This window comes from Bombina bombina, chromosome 6, assembly GCF_027579735.1.
Source record: "Bombina bombina isolate aBomBom1 chromosome 6, aBomBom1.pri, whole genome shotgun sequence".
Classification (NCBI taxonomy): domain Eukaryota; kingdom Metazoa; phylum Chordata; class Amphibia; order Anura; family Bombinatoridae; genus Bombina; species Bombina bombina.
Window position 1 is genome coordinate 848,618,128 of NC_069504.1, and position 20,303 is coordinate 848,638,430.

The 20,303-nt window shown below is 35.6% G+C and overlaps 1 protein-coding gene across 1 annotated transcript; it reads right to left on the reverse strand.

The window, feature by feature from the left end:
- Positions 1 to 1,877: 1,877 nt before the first annotated feature.
- On the reverse strand, positions 1,878 to 19,944 carry LOC128662308 (2-acylglycerol O-acyltransferase 2). Its single transcript, XM_053716113.1, has 6 exons — positions 19,453 to 19,944; positions 11,733 to 11,911; positions 10,853 to 11,057; positions 4,822 to 4,996; positions 4,404 to 4,603; positions 1,878 to 3,570 (listed from the first exon to the last, which is right to left on the reverse strand). The coding sequence occupies exons 1-6, from the start codon at positions 19,544 to 19,546 to the stop codon at positions 3,416 to 3,418; spliced, it is 1,008 nt and encodes a 335-aa protein (XP_053572088.1). The 5' UTR covers positions 19,547 to 19,944; the 3' UTR covers positions 1,878 to 3,415.
- Positions 19,945 to 20,303: the final 359 nt, after the last annotated feature.

Here is a 20,303-nt window from a genome sequence, read left to right on the forward strand (position 1 = left end):
TATATATATACACACACACATGTCTACATATGCATATATAATGTGTGTATATATATATATATATATATATATATATATATATATATATATATAAAATAACCCTAAGCACAGAGGAGAGAAAATGGCAGCTAAGGGTTTAAATGCATGGTGATTTTAAATTCACACTAACAAATATTTACATTATTTATTATGTTAATTAATATGGTCGGGGGGGGGGGGGGGGGGGTTAACAGAAAAGTGGCAACAATCCCTATGACCAAATTATGTTTTCTTCCTGACTAATAATAGATACAGTTAGTATTTATACCAAATAACAGAAGAGTGGGAAACAGTAGGAACTAGGAAGGGTTTGCTGCTGCTGTTAGAGCTCTGCAGTGCCACCTTCTGGCAAGAGTTAGTCAACGCATATTCTTTCCTGTGACAGAAAATTTGATTAAAGGGACATGAAACAGTGCTCCTGTAGTAGAAATGAAATATGTTACATCAAAGTAAACATAAAAAGAAACAGAATATGTTAAAAAAAACAGCAAACAACATACTTGTTTTCTTGCCAAATGGGAACATTTTAGAGTTTTCCTCACAGTTCAAAGGAAAAACTGCTACTTTGCCAGGAAGTAATGGACCATGCATACATGAAGTTAAAATAAATAAATAAAAGGTAAAATGTTCTTTTATATAGAGCATAAAACAACTTTCCAATGTACTTCTATGATCTACCTTGCTTTGGTCTCCTGGTATCCTTTATTGAAAAGCACACTTAGATAGGCTCAGGAGCAGTAGTGAACAACTGGAAGCTAGCTGCTGATTGGTAGCTGCACGTATATACTTCCGAAGTGTTTAGCTAGCTTCTGGTAGTGCAGTTCCTGCTCCTGTAAGAAAGGATACCAATAGAATTAAGCAAATTTGATAAGAGAATATATAAATTGGCAAAATTGCTCTATCTGAATCAGTCTTTCTTTTTTTTCTTTCTTTCTTTCTCTCTTTCTTTCTTTCTTTCTTTCTTTCTTTCCTAAAACACCACTCTTTGAAGACTGTACACATGATTATTTTTTTGTCTTTTACTTTAAAAAAAAAAAAAAAAGAAAAGATGTGCTCACAGACATATACAACATAATTTGCAGTATTTTACCCCTTATATTATTCTCACGATACATTTGTGTGTTTCATATATGTGTTTAAAGGGACAGTATACTGTAAAATAGTTTTTCCCTTAATGTATTTACAATTGCTTTTTTACCAACTGCAGAGTAAAAAATGTATGAAAATTAGCTTTTTAAGGTTTATTTCTGTATATTAAAGCTCTGATTTTGTGTTTTGAAGCCACAGCCTAATAAAATAGGTTGAGCTTGTAGGTATAATCAGATCTGATTACTGTATCACATTTTACACATATACCTGCTTCTTTATCTTATATCTGTCCTTAAAACAATCAGCAATACTTTGAGAGAACAATGGAAAATCAACATTTTATTACCTTATCTCTGCTTTATCACACTGGGAGTGTAATTTCTTCTGCTGGCTTTGTTTACAAAGCTTATCTATAGCTGGTACGCGCGGCCACAAACTTTCAGACTAGGTGGGGATACCACATGCTAAATTAACAATTTCAAATGCCAATATAAGATTAAAGGAGCTATTTGTAAACAATTTAATACACTCCAGCAGGTAAAGTGGATCATTGGGAACTAATTAAAGGGGAGAAAATTTTTGAGTAAACTGTCCCTTTAAGTTATTCATATGATTTTATATAAAATAGTATTTTTAAGCTCTTTGGTGTCTGTTGATCAAGTGGAATTGTTCTTTCACATCAGTAGACTTGATAGGTCCTGCTGGTTTGACTGATTCTACATACAAGTAAAGAGACCAACACACTCACATTGAGAAAGGAGGCTACAAAATCTTTATTTAAAACTGAACAAAAAAGCATTACAATAGCTAATTCTTCAGGAATAGAATAATTTACTAAGTACGTGCTGAGATGAAGCGAATCCCTTACCATTCTTCACATCTCCCAAATATGAATTACCTAAAACCATTTGCACATTTGTGCCTTTAAAAGAAAGTATATAAAAGCAAGGGCTACCATTCACCTCAGTGCAAAAACAATAGCCACCCTTTTTCGTGAGAAAAAAAAACATACAATCTATAACAATTTACTAACAAATAAGGGTGAGATAAACACAAGGAAGGAGGTGAATACAGCTTTAAATACCTTTCCAATTTACTTCTAATATTTAATTTGCTTCCTTCTCTTGTTATCCTTTGCTGAATGTTTTATCTAGATAAGCTCAGGAGCAACAAAGAACCTGGGTTCTAGTTGCTGATGGGTGGCTGCATATATAAACCGATTGTCATTGGCTCACTCCATGTGTTTAGTTATAAACCAGTAATGAATTGCAGCTCCTTCAACAAATGATAACAAGAGAATTAAACACATTTATAATAGAAGTAAACTAGAAAGCTGTTTAAAATTGTATGCTCTATTTAAATTATAGAATATTTTTGGGGGGGTTTCATGTCCCTTTAACAACAGAGTGTTCCACTCTCTTCAGTACTTGGGCACATTTTTGTACTCTTTGTCAGATACATAAAAAGCAGTTCATGGTTCATGTGGAAGTAAAGCTATGCATTGTTGGTACATCAGTGTGCAGCTGCAATACCCACCCACATGTAATGACAAATTAGGTTGCCATTATGAATCCCAGCACAGAACCATATAATGCACAAAGCCTTACACAGTGCAGTTTAAAAATGTCTATCCCCCCAGTGACAGTGACTGCTGTTATTATACCTCAAATAAGAAAAAAAACACAGACAGATCTGTACAATTTGGCAGCAATTTTCTACCAGCAGCGACTGGTGTCCTTTGGAATATAGGGAGGCACCACATTTCCCAGATGTTCTCAGTTTCCTTATATAATACCAAAAAGGCAGCTGTATAATAGGCTACTAGAATATGCTTTCCCACAATGCAGAATGTTTATAATCCTCCTCTGCTCTAAGGCAAACGTGTATCCACTGTGTGAAAAGGATTATGCTGACAGTTTAAGAAAAAGATAAGGCTGACTCCAGGAACAGTATTTACAAGATGTACTTTTTTGTGACAGTCACATAATGGGCAGGCGTTTGGCATATATATCTTTTAGTAGTAATCCTATAGTGGAACTTTATGTTCACCCTTTTCATTGGTGACATTCTTTGGTAGTAAGTTCAGCCTGACAGCGACTTGGTCTCTGCTACTACTGCTCTAAGATATGCACATACTGTATACAGCACTGGGGGCACATCAACTGAGTGACTTTTCCTATCTGTTTAAACCTTAAGCAGAAGTCAAAGACATTGCACAGAGTGCTAAAAAAAATGGACATTTTTTTTATTTCTATGTCCATCTAATGGAAGTATCTTGTAGGCAGCTTCAGCACAGCACAAGAGGACGATCTTTTGGGATCCCATAGCAGGTTTTGTGGGTTTCAAAAAGATCTTGTAGTTTCTCAATGTAGAGTTTGTGAAGCGATGAGATCTCATCAGGAGTTGGTGCCAGAGTCTTCACCACCGGAATAGGAGAACCAACTAAAAGGAAGAGATATGAAAGATGAAAAGGATAGCGAGGTGTACAAAAGGGAGAGAAGAGAGAAAGTTGCATAATGTATGGAGAGATAGAGTAATACAGAGAACAAAACAGAGAAAAATGAGGGGAAACAGAAAGTGAGAGAGGATAACTCCATGGCCGGCTCTAAAATGGGTACACGTGGGAACAATGGCACCCAGGCAGCTTTAAGCAGGGGAAGCACACGGAGAGAATATGTCTGCCTCATACAATATAAAGGTTTGCATGTCACTTGTATATATCTATTTATCTTTTTTGCCTTTAAGATGCAGTACAATGGTTGGATTTTAGACTGTAATGGAAATAGATGGGGGGGGGGGTTATTCTTATGCTCAAGGAGCACATTATTAGTGCAGTTTCTTCAGCCAGCCCTAGATAACCCCATAAAGAATCAGCATGAGTGGTAAATGAGGAAGTTTTAAGTTGGTGGGATAGAAAGATCTGCACCAAAGTCCTTCCCAATAGTCTGCATGTGAGGTGTTTACCCCTAAAACCCAGCAGTACATCAAAACCCAAATATTACATACAGGAAATTGATATTCTATCTAGACCACTCTCTATATTCTAAGATGGCTGACTCTTGATTAAGCTGTCACTGTTAGAGATTTGCAAAAGGCTAAAATATATACAATAGCAAACCAAAAAATTAAGGATTCATAACAAGAATTGTCAGAGCTTTGGCTTTCGGTTTAATCCTTGCACTAAACCTGTGTACTTACATTCCTATAATAAAATGGTGAGCATCAGAAAGTGAAGAACAATGGAAGACAAGAAATATGGGTTTCAGGTCTCTTACCTACTGTATACACAGGTCTTCGGTGTGGGAGCAGCCCCAAGCTGTACTGAAATACCCCCCGACCATGGAACAGAGGAATTGCAAGTCCAACCATTTTCTGCATCTTCTCCTGCATTGTTCTGAGTAAGGACCCCTTTGGATTACTGACTTGACAATAAAGATCATTCTCTCCAAAAGAAAGAACAGGAACTAAATGAGCCCTGAAAGAAAAATAATTTACAGGAAGTGATTAAAAAGAGGGAGCTTGTTAACTTACTATGTATTTTCCAAGGTTAATTGCCCATCTTATATAGTTGTCCACAGTCTCTCAGCTTTATGTCATTCTCTACTTTTCTCCTCTCCCTTCATTTTTCTCAAATACCTATATTTGTATATTGCTATTCACTTCTGTTTCTCAGGTGATATCTTTCTCTCTTACCCATGAGTCAGTGCCAGTTTAATGAATCCAGTCCTTTTGAGCAGTTGCAGGGTCAGTTCTCCAGGTTTTGCATCTAGTGCCTCAGGAGGGCCTCCCACTGCTATCACCAGAGCTTGCCCTCTTCCCCTTTTTGAAAGCAGATGAGAGGCACTGCTTTTGTCTGAAGAAACTAAGCCTATCAAGAGAAGACAATTGAGACACAGAACAAGATAATGTAGTAAGCAGGAGGATCAGCCATTTAAGGGACATGAAACCCCAAATGTTTATTTTGTGATTTAGAAAAAAAGACTTTGTTCTCATGGTATTCTTTGATATATCTAGATATGTAGCATACACATTTTTGAAGCAGTGCATAAAAGTAACATAAAAGGAAACACTTCTGCCACCTACTGTTCTTACAAATGTATAACATAGTTATAAAACTGCTGCCGTTTATTGATCTTGTCATGTCCTCTCTTCCACACTTTCCTTCCTGCTTTTCAACAAAGGAAACCAAGAGCACAAAGTCAAATTTAAAAAAAAATAAACTGTAAAAGTTTTTTAATTTTTAATTTTTGAAGGGTTTTTTTTACACTCTATCTGAATCATGAACATTTTTTGGAAGGGGAGGTTTTATGTCCTTTTAATTTCAGTTAGCACATTATATATAACCATGCCTCCCAGTATCCTGGTTTTAATGTAAGTGGAAATGTTTTGGATATTAGCAGAGTAGGGAAAGCAGGACTGTCCAGGAAAATGTGGGACGTTTGGAGTTTTGTGCTAATGTGGGACTTATTCTGCAGGAATCTTAAACTGTTCAGCACAGAGAATGCACGTGAAGGGCTTATTCTATACATTGTCATCTCTGTAGGAATGTCTTATTTATATGTTTAGCATAAAAACTGTCAGGAGGAAAACATATAGGATAGATGCAAATCTTATTATATCATTGCTGAATATTTATATTTATTCCCTTATATGGGAATTTGTCTCCCTTGCTAATAGATCAATTATTTGTTAGTGTTTTATTATATAATTCCTCATTTTCTTTTTATTTCTTACTTTTCCTGTTTTCATTTCTTTCTTTCCCTTTATTTTGATAACATAAACACAAATCAGGGTACTACATTTATATTTATTTATGCTTTAAAACTGCTCCAATCTCTAATTGGATGACTTAATTGCTGATAAAGAAATAAGTGAATCCAAAGGTGAAAATGGAGTAATGGAATATTTTAATTATTAATTCTTGTGCTAATAAAGTTGGTTTAGGTTATACGTTATCTCTGATAGTACTAAATAAATTAAACACATAATTGCTTTAGTCAGGACACTTAAAGGGACAGTAAAGTCAAATGTGAACTTTCATGATTCAGATAGAACATGCAATTTTAAACTACTTTCTAATTTACTTTAATTTTCACATTTGCTTTGTTCCATTGTTTCTAGTAAACCTAGATAGGCTGACAGCAGGAGATTAGGAGCGTGCATGTATCGTTAGCATTCTATAGCAGCCATGTTTGCATTTGCAACAATCTATAAAATTGATATAAACATTGTTGCAAACTCTGCTGCCAGTTAGCCAAATACATGTGCCCTCTCCAGAGGTAACAAAGGATTACTGTTTAATAAAGGATGACAAGAGAACTAAGTAAAATTCATCATTAAATTGGAACATTTTTTAAAATTGTATTGTTCTGTCCGATTCATTTAAAGGAATAGTCTATTCAAAATTAAACTTACATGATTCATATAGAGCAGGCCATTTTAAGCAACTTTCTAATTTACTCCTATTATCAATTTTTCTTCGTTCTCTTGCTATCTTTATTTAAAAAGAAGGAATCTAAGCTTTTTTTTGTTTGAGGACTCTGGACAGCACTTTTTTATTGGTGCATGAATTTATCCACCAAACAGCAAGAACAACCTAGGTTGTTTACCAAAAAGGGGCCGGCATCTAAACTTACATTCTTGCATTTCAAATAAAGATACCTAGAGAATGAAGAAAATTTGATAATAGGAGTAAATTAGAAAGTTGCTTAAAATTGCATGCTCTATCTGAATCATGAAAGAAAACATTTAGGTTCAGTGTCCCTTTAACTCTCCCTTTAAAGTTCAAAGTTTTTCTATTTAGTTGCCTTTGAAATCCTTTCCTGCATGATACAGAACAAAATACATAGGCAGCCCCGAAGAAGTGAATATTGGGGAGAGGCTTTTGATCCCAGGCCAGGTGAGGATTGTTGTGGGGTTAAATTTAGGCCTAGATTTACCTAACAATGGGTGAGATTACATATGCGGCGTAACTGCTGAAACCTGAGTCACCCGTAATTTCACCCTGCACATCGTGGAATCACATAAACCCCGCTGGCAGTTCATAAACTGCCGTAAGTCAAATAAACTAGCGATGTCCAGAAATGTGAGTAAATACAGATTTCTGGAGTCAAGAAAGAGAGATTTGCTAATGGCACTACTTAAGGTAAAATTTTGGAATTACCCTGTCTAATATACCTTCCTCTGCTTTTAAATCGGTTATATTAAATTATTAGGCAGAGAAGGTGGCTATGTGGGTGACAGTGCTGTGTACCAACTTTAGTAGAGAAAGATAATCAGTGCCAGAATGATCTGTAGGAACACTTGGGAAGCACTCACATTCCTATAGGCTTACAGTTTTTAGAGCAATGTGGCTGAGGCCGAGAAAGATTTAAAATATAACCTTTATTGCAGCAATATATTTAAAAAGAAAAAAATGACAAAACACACAACAGTGTTAAAAACACAAGGGAGTTGTACTGGTTTCAAATATTTCAGGGATAACCCTCTCCTTATTGGAGGTGATTGCAAAGTCCCAATATGAGTGTGGGCCTAGGATGTGGATATTAATCCATAGCCCACCTATATATAGGGTGAGATAGAAACTGACGAGGTAATAAATTAGAAATGGACAGAGTTATATTATATTGCACAGATTCATTAATATGGATACCTATAAGGATATAGGAAAGTAACAATACCTATTACTGCAGTATATTAGTATAGGGATTAGGGTATCTGACACCCCCACCAAATGTTGTTATTAATTTGTTGCACTGCAATTTCACCCTAAAATATAGTTAGTATAGGTATCAAATACATTGTCTAATGCATATCTCAAAATGACTGGGACACTTGGCTTGCTAATGTCATTTGAATCACTTGCTGACTGCTTATATAGTTGTATGAAAAAGTTTAGGCACCCCTGACAATTTCCATGATTTTCATTTATAAATAATTGGGTGTTTGGATCAGCAATTTCATTTTGATCTATCAAATAACTGAAGGACACAGTAATATTTCCATAGTGAAATTAGGTTTATTGGTTTAGCAAAAAATGTGCAATATGCATCCAAACGAAATTAGACAGGTGCATACATTTGGGCACCCTTGTCATTTTGTTGATTTGAATACCTATAACTACCTAGCACTGATAAATTGGAACACACATATGTTTTGGTGAGCCCATTAAGCCTTGAACTTCATAGACAAGTGCATCCAATAATGAGAAAAGGTATTTAAGTGGCCAATTGTAAGTTGTTGTTCTCTTTGACTCTCCTCTGAAGAGTGGCAACATGGGGGCCTCAAAACAACTCTCAAATGACCTGAAAACAAAGATTGTTCAACATTATGGTTTAGGGGAAGGCTACAAAAAGCTATTGCAGAGATTTAAGCTGTCAGTGTCCACTGTGAGGAACATAGTGAGGAAAATGGAAGACCACAGGCACAGTTTTTGTTAAGGACAGAAGTGGCAGTAAAATATCGGAGAGGCAAAGGTACAGGATAGTGAGAATGGTCAAAAACAGCCATGAGGACCACAACATCATCTTGCTGCAGATGGTGTCACTGTGCATCGTTCAACAATTCAGCGCACTTTGCACAAGGAGAAGCTGTATGGGAGAGTGATGCGGAAGAAGCCTTTTCTGCACACACGCCACAAACAGAGTCGCTTGAGGTATGCAAACGCACATTTGGACAAGTCAGCTTCATTTTGCCCTAATCTTTCTTCCTTTAAATGTTCCCTGAAGACTTTTCTGTTCATAGAAGTCTACCACCCAACTAAATAATAAATTAATTTCACTTACCTAACATTTCCCTCATCTAACTCTGTATTAACATCTTTCTCAATCTTGCAGTCCTCACCTCCTGTTTTTCAACCTCCTACCCTTCTAGATTGTAAGTTCCAACGGGAATAGGGCCCTCAATCCCTCCTGATTGTGTTTGTAAATTTTGTCCTGTCTCTTACAAGTCTTGTACTGTTTTATTTATATGAATTGTATTCATAGACATTGCTGCGGAATATGTTGGCGCTTCATAAATAAAGTATAAGAAGAAGAAGAAGAAGGTGCTGTGGACTGATGAAACAAAGATTGAGTTTTTGGTCATAACAAAAGTAAGTCCTTACGCTGAATATGTGATACCATTTTGCGACGCAGTTCTATGTTAGTTTATGTGAGTAAAATTAGCGGGCAACGGGTGAAATATACATGCCGCATTTATATGCGGCGCCATATATGTGATAGCAATACCCGACTAAAAACCGGAGACTGCATATGTAATTGCGCCCAATAAGTTTAAGTTTTAGAGGAAGTAAGGCTCTCCTTGTTTCCAGAGCAGACAGTGAGAAGATGCGCCTACAATCCCTAAATATGGTGGCTTTGTGTTGTATGTATTGGGGTACCTTATGAGAGGTTAAACATTTGATACTGGGATAACACAGACAACTGGAGTTTTAACCAGGCAAGCACTGTGAATGGTTTGATTTGTTATTTATTATTGTTTGTTATATAGGGGTTGTTCAGAATCCTTTAGAAGATCACCATTAATTAGATAAATAAAATATCTAATTATGGGTTCAGTATATTTTTGGTCAAATTTCAAGATGATTGTAAGCTGAGAACTTTATGTAATATATGTGTAGTTAGGGGCTCCGTTAATATATTTTCAATCTCAACAGAATAAAGTCCATTTGCTCAAAATAGTCTTCAGGAATCACAGAGTTCCCAAGAAGATAAACAGAGCAATGTCTACAAAGGTAATCATAGGGAATCAGTTAAAGGGACAGTCTAGTCTAAAATATCCTTTCATGATTCAGATAGGACATGTCATTTTAAACAACTTTCCAATTTACTTGTAGCATACATTTTTCTTTGTACTCTTTGTATTCTTAGTTGAAAGCTAAACCTAGGTAGATCATATGCTAATTTCTTAGCCCTTGAAGGCCGCCTCTTATCTGAATGCATTTTTACAATTTTTCACAACTAGAGGACGTTAGTTCATGTCTGCCATATAGTTAAAGGGACAATCTAGTCCAAAATAAACTTTCATGATTTAGATAGAGAATGTAATTTTAAACAATTTTCCAATTTACTTTTATAACCAATTTTGCTTTGTTCTCTTGGTATTCTTAGTTAAAAGCTAAACCTAGGAGGTTCATATGCTAATTTCTAAACCCTTAAAGGCCACCTCTTCTCTCAGGGCAGATTGACAGTTTTTCACCACTAGAGGGTGTTAGTTCATGTGTGTCATATAGATAACACTGTGCTCACACACGTGGAGTTCAGGTGAGTGAGCTCTGATTGGCTAAAATGCAAGTCTGTCAAAAGAACTGAAATAAGGGGGCAGTTTGCAGAGGATTAGATATAAGGTAATCACAGAGGTAAAAAGTGTATTGATATAACTGTGTAGATTGTGCAAAACTAGGGAATGGGTAATAAAGCGATACAAATTCTGGTGTAGACTGTCCCTTTAACATTGTGCTCATGCACGTGGAGTTACCTAGGAGTCAGCACTGATTGGCTAAAATGCATGTCTGTCAAAAGAACTAAAATAAGGGGGCAGTTTGCAGAGGCTTAGATACAAGGTAATCACAGAGGTAAAAAGTGTATTTATATAACTGTGTTGGTTATGCAAAACTGGGGAATGGAATGGGTAGTAAAGAGATTATCTATATTTTTAAACAATATAAATTCTGGTGTAGACTGTCCCTTTAAAGGAAGTTCACAAGTCAAAGAAGGTTACTCACTTCCACTCATGATGTAGTCTCTGAAGAACGGGATCTTGAACCAGCCTGGCAGCATGAGAAGATGAGGCGTCAGACCTGGGAACATGCTAGAGAATCCTGTCCCCTCTGTGCAAAAATTACAGAAGGCTCCGACCACAAGGACCCCATGAGGATGAAATCCCATAATGTAATTGTGCCGTGGGTCTAGTGGGGTGGTACGCACCAACTGGGGTAGTAAACGACAATATCTTAAGCCATCATCCAGTCTGTGACAGTGACCACTTAACTTCTACTGTAATCTGTAACCAGCATTTCCCTTAGCATTTTCTAAATATGTGGTCAATGATCCTTTAACCTTCGATTTCTTTGAGTAAGCATTAAAGGGACATTATACTCCCCTTTAATATGTTCCCATTGATCAATTTTACCTACTGGAGTATATTAAATTGTTTGCAAACTGATACTTTACCTTTATTTGATATTTAAAATAGCTACTTTTGCCTATTGTATCCCCACCTATACTGAAAATATGAGTAACACATTTTTTTCTGTAAAATAAGCTATGTAAATAGGAGACAATAGCACTGATTAATCTTCCAATGGGGGTATTTGTCTATGTGAAATAGCTGGTGGTGCTTATTCACCCCCCCCCCCCCCCCCAGCAATAATAAGCATTCCAATACCTCACATAAATAACATTAGCAGGTCTGCTTAACTTAGAGTTATAGCAAATAGTTATGGGCAATTCCTAGGTGAACAAAACAGCTCTTTTAAATACAGAAATAAATATTAAGGAACAATTTCTTATACATTTAATACGGTGTATACAAGGAATTTTTGAACACATTAAGAGTTAACAAATGTTATTGTACACTGTCCCTTTAAAATCTTTCAGACTAACCTTTATTGGGAAGTAGTCAGCAAAATATCTCCACACTGTCCAACTCCTCACCCACTCTGACCTTCGACCCCCACGAGATGGAGTCTCCCAGTCCATAAAAAGCCAGATCCCATAAAGGAGAGCGATGAACCAATATTTTGAGGTTAGGAGGAGGGCATAAAATATGAGACAGCAATGTGCTAGATAAAAAACAGAAGGGACAGAAAGGGTAAAATATGCATTTTAGCTACTCATTGCTCAAATGTTTAACTTTGGTGACAGATACATAGATAGATAGAGAGAGAGAGAGAGAGAGAGAGAGAGAGAGAGAGAGAGAGAGAGAGAGAGAGAGAAATATAGAGAGATAGATAGATAATTAATAGATAGATAGATAGATAGATAGATAGATAGATAGATAGATAGATAGGAGGAGGGCATAAAATATGAGACAGCAATGTGCTAGATAGAAAACAGAAGGGACAGAAAGGGTAACATATGCATTTTAGCTACTCATTGCTCAAATATTTAACTTTGGTGACAGATACATAGATAGATAGAGAGAGAGAGAGAGAGAGAGAGAGAGAGAGGGAGAGGGAGGGAGAGGGAGGGAGAGAGAAAGATAGATAGATAGATAGATAATTGATAGATAGATAGATAGATAGATGATAGATATATAGATAGCTGATAGAGAGAGAGAGAGAGAGAGAGAGAGAGAGAGAAAGATAGATGATAGATAGATAGATAGATAGATAATTGATTATTAGATAGATAGATAGATAGATAGATAGGTGATAGATAGATAGATAGATAGATAGATGATAGATAAATCGATAGATAGATGATATATAGATGATAGATGGATAGATAGGTAGATAGGTAGATAGATAGAGAGATCATATGATAGCACTGATGCTATCATATGTCATCCAATCACAAAAGACTCACTAGTTGGATTCAACAGGATGTTGAATGTCAATGTTAATCAGCAGAGTGCCTAGATGCCTAGATGTAGCCCAGATTGTGATGTCATCAGTGGGCTGAGCTTGGCAGCCATTTTAAAGTGACCAGAAACAATAGTGATTTTAAAATAACTTTTTTTACCGTTACTGCTGCATGATATAGAAAGGGTTCAAGAGGATATTTGCAGCTTAATCTAAGGTAAGACTTTAAGATGACAAAGGTGTAGACTGTCCCTTTAAATAAACAAAATACGCAAAAATAACCATTTTTTATTACTGCTGTGAACTTACTTGAATACATTTTTATGGATTAACTAAAAAACAGCCTTTCTCAAGAATTAAATCAGCTACAATGCTATCTTGTCCTTACAACGAAGAGTTTGCTTTAATGAAATTTAAATAAACAGACAGTTAAATAATAGCCTGAAATAGGCCAATCTAATTTTAACAATAATTGCAAAGCAGATAATTGTTTGGAACTGAACTATTACGTTGCAGTCCCCATCACATACAAAAATACCAACCTCCACAAAAGCAGAAAAAAATGACCACAAGTCTTTTGCCCTTGCCCCTATCAAACTCCCTTTCTTGTATCCTATTTCAGTGAAACCTGTAGGGACTTCCCAAATCATAAGATATATTTCAGTCAAACTTTTTCCATTGCAAAATAAGTCTTCCATTGTCTTAATATCCTGAAATGGACAGTAAACACCTTCTAATTATATGCAGTTTTGTTGTCTTGCTATAGAATAACATAGCCAAGTCTAACATTTGTAAAATAAATACACATCTTGTTTGCTGCAACTGTTTCTCAATAGTCAAATTTCACCTACCATTTGCCTTAATTGGAGGGGCAAATTTGTGCTTACAAGAAGGCTAACCATGCTCATAATGTTAGTATAAAATATATTATTTTGCAGTTATTATTGGTTAAAGCTAATTAAGGAAATATATGTAGCAGGTGTAGCCCTGATAAGTCTGCAGTGTGCATTTCATGTTTTGAAAATTACAAAAAAAACACAATTTTCAAAGCAAAATTACATGAAAGGTGTGCAAAATAAATAAAATATATTGTAAAGTTGTTCCATTATGCATAACATAGCATATATTCACAATCTAAACTTTGTTTGGGGCTTTGTTTTTCAGCTTAAAGGGACAGTCTACACCAAAAGTTTTCTTATTTAAAAAGATAGATAATCCCTTTATTACCCATTCCCCGTTTTTGCATAACCAACACAGTTATATTAATATACTTTTTACCTCTGTGATTACCTTGTATCTAAGCCTTTGCAGACAGCCTCCTTATCTAAGTGCCTTTGACAGACATGCAGTATAGTCAATCAGTGAAGACTCCTAAATAACTTCACGGGAGTGAGCACAATGTTATCTATATGACACATATGAACTAGCACAGTCTAACTGTGAAAAACTTTCAAAATGCTCTGAGCTAGGAGGCGGTTTTCAACTGTTCAGAAATCAGTTTGATCCTAGCTAGGTTTAGCTTTTCAAAAATACCACCAAGGGAACAAAGCAAATTTGATGATAAAAGTAAATTGGAAAGTTGTTTAAAATTGCATGCCCTGTCTGAATCATGAAAGTTTAGTTTTGACTAGACTGTCCCTTTAAGGGACAGTTTGACCACCAATAAGAGATATACACTGAAATATATACAACACCATGAGGCTGTGAAGAAATATAAACAAGGAATTTTCCAAGCTTGTGGGTAGCCAAAGTATCAAGGCAACAATACCACCATTTCTCTAGTATAAAGTTTTAAAAAAATCGAAAATTTATTGGCAAACTTTAAAACTTACAATTTTCAGAGGACACAAACGGAGGAGCGTAGGTAATGGGGACACAACCTACGTCATCTAACGCGTTTCATGCCTTGATGGTGCTTTCTCAAAGACACTGTCTTTGAGAAAGCGCCATCAAGATGTAAAACGCGTCAGTTGACGTAGATTGTGTCCTCATTACCTACGCTCCTCCGTTTGTGTCCTCTGAAAATTGTAAGTTTTAAAGTTTGCAAATACAATTTTTTGTTTTTTAAACTTTATACTAGTGCAATGGTGGTATTGTTGCCTTGATACTTTGGCTACCCACACGCTTGGAAGATTCCTCCTTGTTTATGTTATACACGCTGTGGTTGGCGTGCTTTTCCAGCTGGCGAAACACCGGCTGATTTCTATCCTCAGTGAGTAAGTCTCAAAGTGATTTCAACTATAGGACCTGTTGAACTTAGCTGTGATGAAATAGCCCAATTTCTGGGCAAACATAACAAAGAGATTTAATTTGAAATATAATTGCAGGACCTCTTTCCAGAGCAACTACGAAATCAAGTACGATCATCATAGGCCCAAGTCTCAAAAACACACCGGCATGGAGAGATATCATCAGTTTTTTTTTCTTTCGACTGAGTTACCTTTGGGGGCCCAGAAAAATAAAACTGCACCAGGCCCCTCCATTTAGTAGGGCTGCTACTGACATAACTAAACATTTTATATAAAAATCTTAAGGTGTTTACTGCCCCTTTAATGAGATACACAGTTCTCAAGGGAGAAAATTGCCTTAAAAACAACCTGCCAGACCATAGAGTTTTAGAGAACTGGGCCCCATCTGTGAGAAACGCTGTACTTGAGCCACAGTTTGCTAACAATGAGCAGAAGAGAGAAATGTTTTGTCTAAGTTGTAGGGGGGATGTTACTCAGATTCTTCAGAGTCATCAAATCACACAGATAGTGTGACACAATATTTGGAGTACAAACTCCAGATCACACTAATGTAAATATTGTTGCACTAAGAAACAGAGTTCAAAATATAAACACTGCTGGGTATGTTTAAACAGTAATACTTTTAAGAATAAAACTACTCTTTTAAATATTTAAATCTAAAGACAAATATGCTGTAAAAAACATTATGACCTAGATTATGATACGGTCTTTTTTGCGCAACAATCCATTCCGCACTCAAAGAGCTGTAGTTATGTGTTTTGCTAAAAAAAAAGTTTCACAAAACACATTAAAAATACCTTACAATGTACACCCATAAAATACAATTTAACCCCTAAACCGCCATCCCCCCACATTGCGAGCACTAATTAAAACTATTAACCCCTAAACCACCATCCCCCCACATTGCAAAGTATTATTAAACTAATAACTAAACCCGCTAACCTAACACCCCCTAACTTAACCCCAATTAACATACACATAAATTAAAAATATACTAACTACCTTAAAAAAAACAACTTAACTGATAAAGAAAATTAAAACCTAATCTTAAACTAAAAAAAATCCTAACATTACTTGAAAAAAAACATAAAAAATCCTACTTTACAAAAATAAAACTACATTCCAAAAATTAAAAAACCCTACCATTACAGAAAATAAAAAGACCTACCCTTACAAAAAATAACAAAACTATCTAAAAAAAATTTTTTTTTTTATTCCTATTCTAATACCCCTAAAAAAAATACCTGCCCCAAAATAAAAAAAATAAAAATCTACAAATAAACTACCAATAGCCCATAAAATGGCCTTTTGTAGGGCATTGCCCTAAAGCTAACAACTCTTTTGCATAAAAAATAAACTAATTACCCCCTAACATTACAACCCCCAAAATGAAAAAAATCATAGCTAACACAAAATGAATCTACCGATTGCCCCGAAAAGAGCATTTGGATGGGCATTGCCCATAAAAGGGCATTCAGCTGCCAATTAAAAATTAAAAAATAGTATATCAGCAGCTAGCTCCCAGTAGTGCGTTGCGCCTCCTGAGCGTAGCTAGGTATGTGTTTCAACAAAGGTTGCTAAGAGAATGAAGCAAAGTAGATAATCATATTAAATTGGAAAGCTTTTTATAATTATGTCCTCTATCTGAATCATGAAATAAAAATTTTAGGGCTTCATGTCCCTTTAATTTGTGTCATACACTCCACTGCTGACTCTCTAAGTGTGATGTGTGAATGCTGGTGCACAGGGCATGGGATGTGGGTTTACTGCTTAAAAATGGTAATAATGTTTCAAGAAGCATTTTTGCTAATGGAAGCATTTTGTAAAAATCCTTTTATTTACAATTTAAATGCACATTTACATTTTAACATAATATATTGTCTTAATACATAAATGCCTTTTAGTAATGAATAATACCTCTTTTAAACATGGAAATGCATTCATTTGCTTTTATGTTTTGAATGATATGTTCCTTTAATGGTGTCTGGAAAAGCGAACTAGTGATGTAATGCCGTAGTAATGTGTGTCGGTTAAAGATAATAGATGCAGAACTTTGTATGAGTCTCTCAGGAAGACTTAAAGGGAAATATAACAGTCTGTTTCATTGTTGTAATAAAAAAACATTAAAGGGCAGTAAAGTCAAAATGAAACTTAAATTGACTAAATAGGGTATGAAATTTTAAACAACTTTCCACTTTACTTCTGTTATCAATTTTGCTTAGATCTCTTGGTATCATTGGTTAAAGGGACAGTCTATTAAAAATTAAACTTTTATGATTCAGATGGGGCAAGCAATTTTAAAGAACTTTCCAATTTACTTTTATCATCAAATTTGCTTTGTTCTCTTGGCATTCTTTCTTGAAAGCTAAACCTAGGTAGGCTCCTGTGCTAATTTCTAACCCCGTGAAGACCGCCTCTAATCTTAGTGCATTTTGTGTACAGCTAGACAGCATTAGTTCATGTGTGCCATATAGATAACATTGTGCTCACTCCTGTGGAGTTATTTGTGAGTCAGCACTGATTGGCTAAAAATTAGTCTGTCAAAAGAACTGAATTAAAGGACATTAAACCCAACAAAAGTATTTCATGATTTAGGTAGAACATACTATTTTAAACTTTCCAATTTACTTCTATTATTTAATTTGCTTCCTTCTCTTGTTATCCTTTGCTCAAAGTTTTATCTAGGCAAGCTCAGGAGCAGCAAATAACCTAGGTTCTAGCTGCTGGTTGGTGACTGCATATATATACTGATTTTCATTGGCTCAACCATGTGTTCAGTTAGAAACCAGTAGTGCATTTCTGCTCCTTGAACAAATGATACCAAGAGAATGAAACAAATTTGATAATAGAAGTAAACTGGAAACTTGTTTAAAATTGTGTGTTCTACCTAAATCATGAAAAAAAATGTTGGGTTTTATGTCCCTTTAAGGGGGCCATCTGCAGAGGCTTAGATACAAGATAATCATAGAGATAAAAAGACTATTAATATAGCAGTGTTGTTTATGCAAACCTGGGGAATGGGTTACAAAGGGATTATATATCTTTTTAAACAATAAAAATTCTGGAGTAGACTGTCCCTTTAAAGAGTAATCCTAGGTGAGCTCAGGAGAGTGTACGTCAGTGGTTCTCAACTTAAGTGACCTCAAGGCCTGGAAAGTTTTAGCCGGAGCTATAAAGCATCGGGAGTGGGTTGGAGTAGGTTTGGAAGAAATCTATATAAATATATATATAGCTATATATATATATATATATATATATATATATATATATATATATATATATATATATATAAAAATCTATATCTATCTATCTATAAATATATATACACACACACATATATAGATGGTTTACAGTGGTTTAATTATGTAATAATTAAATGGTGTCAGTGGTATCCATATAAATATCCCACTGACACCAATGAATTATCATATATATATATATATATATATATATATATATATATATACATATACACACACAGATTACACATACACATTGGTGTCAAGTGGCCGCCCTAAATATACACATTGGTGTCAGTGGCCGAAATTATATGTCATTGGTGTCAGTGGGGTTACTTACCTGTGAGCCGATGCTTCACGCTCTGCACGCCGCAACTACCCACTCACTGTGCGCCCACCCACCGCTACCCGCTCACAGTGTGCAAACGGACATGCGCAGTAGCACTCTGACAGGCCCGTCCGAAATATCGGAAATATGTAAAGGCAGGCCGGTCAGAACGAGTGTCTGGAGACTATGTCAGGTCGCGGCTCGGATGTTGAGAAACACGTGTCTGTAGCCATCTGGCAGCAGTGTTTGCAACATCGTTTATTGCACTGTTATACAATATTACAAACACTGCTGCCATAGAGTGCTAAAGACAAGTGCATACCCCAGCTCTATCAGTCTACCTAAGTTTATGCTTCAACACTGGATAACAAGAGAACAAAGCAAATTTGATAATAGACGTAAATTGGAAAGTTGTTTAAAATTCCAAGTTCTATCTGAAACATCAATGTTTAATTTTTATTTTACTGTCCTTTGAAACAGTGGCTGATACTTATAGAAATTGATACAGTTTGTAGTATTCATGCTTTTAAAATAATTTTACCTTTAATTTATTTATTTTTTATTTATTCTTTTACTTCATTTGTGCAGGGTCTATTAGTTCCTGTCATAACCCCACAGGTGTGCCGGGGACTCTACACAAAGGCATATCTAGTATATCGAGTAACATGATCTAGTTTAGTATTTATTAAATGCTAGAGTAACAGGAAGTCAGTTTCTTGTCCATGCTCAGAAAAGGCAGAATTCTTCTTAAATTCTCAGTATGTCTGCTCACTTATCTTCCTGAGGGCAGTGGCTACACTGATCATTTCTAGTGTTCAATTTGCAATATAGCAAGTACCGGTAAGTTGTTTGCTGTTTTTTACCACTACTTTGATGTAACACACACACATATATATTTATTTATTTTTTAATAATGGAGTGCAGTTTCATATCCTTTAAAGTTGCAAGTCTCTAGCAGAGAATGAGGATCTATACAAAACTTACCCATTGCAATAAATGAAAATGTCCATTGTAACACTGCAGCTGTTTGCAACCTTCTAGAGAGTGGAATATTGATTGGAGCAAACTCGATCCACATTGTTGTCAAAGACACAGAAAAAAATAGAGTCAGAAAGAAAAGGAAGGAAAAGCCTGAATAAAATAGAATTGTAATAGAAAGAGAGAAGAAATGCAACAAATATATCAAGGACAGAGACAACTAAAAGAAAATATGGGTAGTTACAAGGAGAGGGACAAAGGGGCCAGTACAGATTTATATAGAGATAGATACAAAAGGGATAAAACTACATATAGTGATTAGAAGCAAGAAAGCACAAGAAAAGACTCAACTTTCATGGCCAACTATATATACTGTTCCTCCCTTTGGGAATGGAAGTCTGGACGTCTAGGCCACATGCCAAATGGGCCACTGCCTCCTCATCTCAGTCAGTGATTGGCTGCCTTAGATTTGGTGCAATCACTTCCCTTTTGGGCAATTCTTATATATGAAATAAGGCCCATAGGGAAAGTGATGTTGAAAGATAGACATAAGGGACAAAGATTACTGACAGAAAGGCACAAACAAAAGTAAGGCAGAGGGAGTGGAAACATAGAAGCAAAATAAATAAAAATAAATTATATATATAAAAAAATTAAGGTAAAATCTTGTAGGGTTTATAATAGGGATTTGGCTGTGCAGTTGATTCTGTCAGGGTGTTTAGGAATCAAAGAAGAGGGAGGGGGGCATTGATGAGGTAAAGTGAGATGGTTGAGGGAGTTACTAGGTTGTAAGAGTATATGGGATTAGATTCAAACCCAAAACAAAATGTATTGGTGTCTAATAATATTAAATTCTC